A 5000-nucleotide genomic window follows, 5' to 3' on the forward strand; every position below is an offset into this window, starting at 1 on the left:
GATAGAAAGATAGATAGAGATAGACTAACACAGGAATATATTTGGTTAGGTTTAATTTGATTTTAGTTAATAAGTTAGGTTAGATTTTAAATTCCTCTCGTTACACATACAGTTAGGCGAAAAGTAGATAGACTGAAAGATACATAAAAAGATAGACAGAGTTAGTTAAATAAAAAGAAAGAAAGATAGAGAAACAAGAAAGATGGGAAAGACGAAATATTTAAGAAAGATAGGGTAAAAAAAAAGTGAAAAAAGATAATATAAGAAAAACATTAAAATTAGAACAAAAATACATATAGAGTTACAAAAAAGATAGATAGAGTTAGTTAAATAAAAAGAAAGTAAGATAGATTGAGAAGAAAGATACGAGAGACGAAATATTTAAGAAAGATGAAGGGCAAGAAAACAAGAAACAAGATAAAATAAGAAAGAAAAACAGGAAAATAAGAATAAAGATACATAGGGAGTTTCATAAAAGATAGATAGAGTTAGTTAAATAAAAAGAAAGAAAGATAGATTGAAAAGAAAGAGGGAAAAGACGAAATAAGGAAAGATGAATTGAAAACAAAGGGAAACAAGATAAAATAAGAAAGAAAAACAGGAAAATAAGGACAAAGATAGACAGAGAATTAGTTTAAAGATAGATAGATAGATAGATAGACAGAAATACATGACTGACTGATTGGTTACTTACTAAAACAGAAAAAAAGAACATGAATGGACAGACAAAGAGATACAAATAGACAGAGACAGACACACGCCGACCGATAGATAGATAGACAAATATCCGGATCAAGTCAATAGATAAAAAAATAGATAAAATTATTCAAACTCTGATAAACTAGAACAGTGATTGACGGACACCTTGACAGCTGACTAATTAATGTACACACGCACGCACACACACACACACACACACACACACACACACACACACACACACACACACACACACACACACACACACACACACACACACACAGAGAGAGAGAGAGAGAGAGAGAGAGAGAGAGAGAGAGAGAGAGAGAGAGAGAGAGAGAGAGAGAGAGAGAGAGAGAGAGAGAGAGAGAGAGAGAGAGAGGATCGAAGTCTAAATATAAGGTATCGAAGACCAACATTTTACCAATCATTTGCATGCTCTCTCTCTCTCTCTCTCTCTCTCTCTCTAACCAGTTTCCAGCCTCCAAAACCACCACTCTTTCCTCCTCCTCCTCCTCCTCCTCCTCCTCCTCTTCCTTCAAAGTTATTAAACCTCTCCGCTTCCTTTACCTTTCTTTATTCTTACCTTACCTTCTCTTACCTTACCTTGCCTTACCTTCTTCAGCTCTTTACCTTTATTTTCCTTCTGCCTTTTTCCTCCCTTTGTCTTCCCTTACTTTCCATTATTCTTCTCCAACCTTCCCTTACCTTCCCATTTCTTCCCTTTTTCTCTCTTCATCCCTTGCAATTCACGTCCCTTTTCCCCTTCCCTTCCCTTTACTTTACCTCACCCCTTCCCTTCTCCTCCCTTTATCCCTCCCTCCTTTCCATTTCATATGCTTATCTTTCAACTTTGACCTTCCATTTTTTTTTACCTTACCTTACCCTCAACTCCTTCCCTTCCCTTCCCTCCATCCCTACCTCTTAACAACACTCCTCCCTTCCCCTTTCACCCCTTTTCCCTTACCTATAATTATCTTTCACGTTTGACCTTTCATTATCGTCACCTTACCTTACTTACCCTCAACTCCATACCTTCCCTTCCCTCCATCCCTACCTCTTAACAAAACTCCTCCCTTTCCCTTTAATCCCCCCCCCCCTTACCTTTAGTCTTGCTGGGGGGCGTGCCGTGGTCGGGGTCACTGGGAGGCTCCTGCAGGTCGTGGTCCGTGTGGGGGGAAGGCCCGATGTAGGTGTAGGTAGAGCAGCCGTTGGTGAGGCGCGGCGCGGAGCTCTTCTGCGGACGAGGAAAAGATGGGGTTGAAATAGACGCAGACAGGGAGACAGCCAGACAGACAGAGACAGGCAGGCACACAGACAGGCACACAGACAGACAGACAGACAGACAGACAGAGACAGGCAGATACAGACAGACAGGCACACATACAGACAGATAGACAGACAGAAACACAGACAGACAGACAGGTAAAGAGAGAGACTAGAGAAAGGAAGGTGTAAAGATGATAAAAAAGATGAAAGGGATTAAGGAAAGCATGGGAAGAGGAAGAAAAGAGAGAAGGGAGAGGAGATTAGAGAAAGGAATAGCGAAGGGAAGAAAGAAAGATGGAGGAATAAAACAGAAGACAAGAGAGAAAGCGTGTTAAAGAATAAGAGATAGATAGATAATGAGACAGGTGGAAAGAAAAGCCGAAAAAAGAAAATGAGACAGAGAAATGAAGTGAAATAAAGAGAAAACTAATGAAATAAAGACTGGAATAATTGACAAGACAAGAAGAGAAGAGGGTGCATAGGAAGAGGAGAGGAAAGAGAGGAAAAGAGAGAGAAAGAGGGAGAAGGGACATAATGGAAAGAGGGATAAGGCAGAAGCAATGATGATAAAGGATAAGTGGCAAGAGAGAGAGAGAGAGAGAGAGAGAGAGAGAGAGAGAGAGAGAGAGAGAGAGAGAGAGAGAGAGAGAGAGAGAGAGAGAGAGAGAGAGAGAGAGAGAGAGAGAGAGAGTGTGTGCATAGAGAAAAAGAGAAACAGTAATAAGAGAAAACGAAAGATAAGGAATAGAAAAAAAAGCGAGATAGTGAAACACGGCAGGGCGGATCCGCAGACTTTATGTAAATACCGCCGGGACAGAAAAAGAACGATTACGTACGAGAAAGAAAAACGACAAATAGGATGTGTAGAAGAGGCAAATTAGGGACGAACTAAGGAGGAAAGGGTAATGAAATGTGAGCAAATATGTCCGTGGAGTTTAACTCGAGCCCAGCCGGAACATAAGTGAAATAAAGATGAAATACTGGAGAATTAGTCAATAGTGGGTAGCAAGGGAAGGAGAGAGACACGGAGGGAAGAAAGGAGGAAAGTTAAGAAAGATACAGAGAGAGAGAGGAAGCATAGGAGATGAACCAGACGAAATGAAAGAAAAATAAAGTTGGAATAAAGGAGAATGAATCAATTATGAAACAAGGAAACTAGAGAGAGAGGGAAGGAAGGAAGGGAAGGAAGGTAAAAGGTTAGGAAAGACACAGAGAGAGAGAGGAAGAATAGGAAATGAACCGGACGAAATGAAAGAAAAATAAAGATGAAATAAAGAAGAATGTATCAATTATGTAGCAAGGAAACTAGAGAGAGAGAGAGAGAGAGAGAGAGAGAGAGAGAGAGAGAGAGAGGGAAGGAAGGAAGGGAAGGAAGGCAAAAGGTTAGGAAAGACACAGAGAGAGAGAGGAAGAATAGGAAATGAACCGGACGAAATGAAAGAAAAATAAAGATGAAATAAAGAAGAATGTATCAATTATGTAGCAAGGAAACTAGAGAGAGAGAGAGGGAAGGAAGGAAGGGAAGGAAGGCAAAAGGTTAGGAAAGATACAGAGAGAGAGAGGAAGAATAGGAAATGAACCGGACGAATGAAAGTAAAAATAAAAATGAAATAAAGGAGAATTAATCAATTATGTAGCAGGAAAACTAGAAAGAGAGAGAGAGAGAGTGAAGAAAGGCAAAAGGTTAGGAAAGATACAGACAGAGAGAGGGAAAATATGAGGGAGGAACAAGAGAAAGGTGATGAAACATATGTGTGTGTATGGATCAAGAAAAGAAGAAAAGAGAGGAAGAAGGAAGGGAAGGAAACCGGAATGAATATGAAAGAAAGAGAGAGAGAGTGAGGAAGTATAGGGGAGACACAGGGTAAAACAGAAGAACGACAAAAGAAATGATATAATGAATGAGAGAAGAACAGAAGTGTGTGTCAAGGAAACTAGGGAAGGGGAGAGAGAGTGAAGGAGGGCGGAGTGATGAGGAAATAAGGACAGAGTGCGAATATCGAATGAAGAGAAGGAAAGGAAAAACAAGAGAAAGATGATGAAATATATGTGTGTCTATGGCCCAGTGGAGTGTGTCAAGGAATAACGAAAGGGAGAAAGAAGGAATGGAAGAATAATGATGAAAGGAAAGGGTACAAGCAAAGAGAATGAAGAGAAGGAAAGGAAAAAACAAGATAATGAAATATATGTGTGTGTGTCTATGGCTGAGTGGAGTGTATCAGGGAATAGAGAAGGGGAGAAAGAAGGAATGGAAGAATAGTGATGAAATGAAAGGGTAAAAACAAAGAGAATAAAGAGGAGGAAAGGAAAAACAAGAGAATGGTGATGAAATGTGTGTGCGAGGATCAGCGGAAAGAGTCAAGGGAGCTAAAGACAGATTCAGGAAAGACGAGTCAGGTGAAGAAGCAAAGAAAGACAGATGAAGAGAACGGAGGAACGAGAAGGAAGGATGTAAAGAGGATGGAAAAAGCGTAAAATAAAAGGAAAGAAAGAGAGATACAGGAAAGGAAAAAACTATGATGGCTAGACAAGACGAACCATGATAGAGGCAGATGAATAGAAAGGAAAAAAAAAGGAAAGAGAATGTAAATAGAAATAAAAGAACGTGAAATAAAAGAGAGAGAAAGAGAGGATAGAGGAAGAAACGAACTTAAATAAAAGGAAGAAAGAGAGATAGAGAGGAAAGGAAAAAACTATGATGGCTGAGCAAGACGAACCATGATAGAGGCAGATGAATAGAAAGGAAAGAAAAGGAAAGGGAATGTAAATGGAAATAAAAGAACGTAAGATAAAAGAGAGAAAGAGAGGAAAGGAATAAAGAATGACGGCTAGACAACACGAAGCGGATAAAGAAACAAAGATAGACGGAAAGAAAGAAGAAAAAATAGCACCACGATAAAGGAGGTGAAGCATACGAGGAAAAATATAGAGAAATGAAAATAAAGAGAAAAAGGAAAATAAGAAGGGGAAAATACCAACACAACGAACAAATAAAAAAGAAAGAAGAGATGAAAAAGCAAGAAAAAAACACC

General features: G+C 39.3%; 1 protein-coding gene across 2 annotated transcripts in view; it reads right to left on the reverse strand.

Moving 5' to 3' along the window:
• The window catches only part of LOC127007942 (dipeptidase 1-like), a 103951-nt gene that overhangs the window by 76974 nt on the left and 21977 nt on the right, over window positions 1–5000 (reverse strand). The window contains exon 3 of one of the 2 annotated variants that reach the window (XM_050879469.1): window positions 1804–1936. In XM_050879469.1, coding sequence (XP_050735426.1) covers window positions 1804–1936 — 133 coding nt within the window. The remainder of the gene's footprint in view (window positions 1–1803; window positions 1937–5000) is intronic. The other variant, XM_050879470.1, reaches the window with a different exon arrangement.

This window comes from Eriocheir sinensis, chromosome 36, assembly GCF_024679095.1.
Source record: "Eriocheir sinensis breed Jianghai 21 chromosome 36, ASM2467909v1, whole genome shotgun sequence".
Lineage (NCBI taxonomy): Eukaryota > Metazoa > Arthropoda > Malacostraca > Decapoda > Varunidae > Eriocheir > Eriocheir sinensis.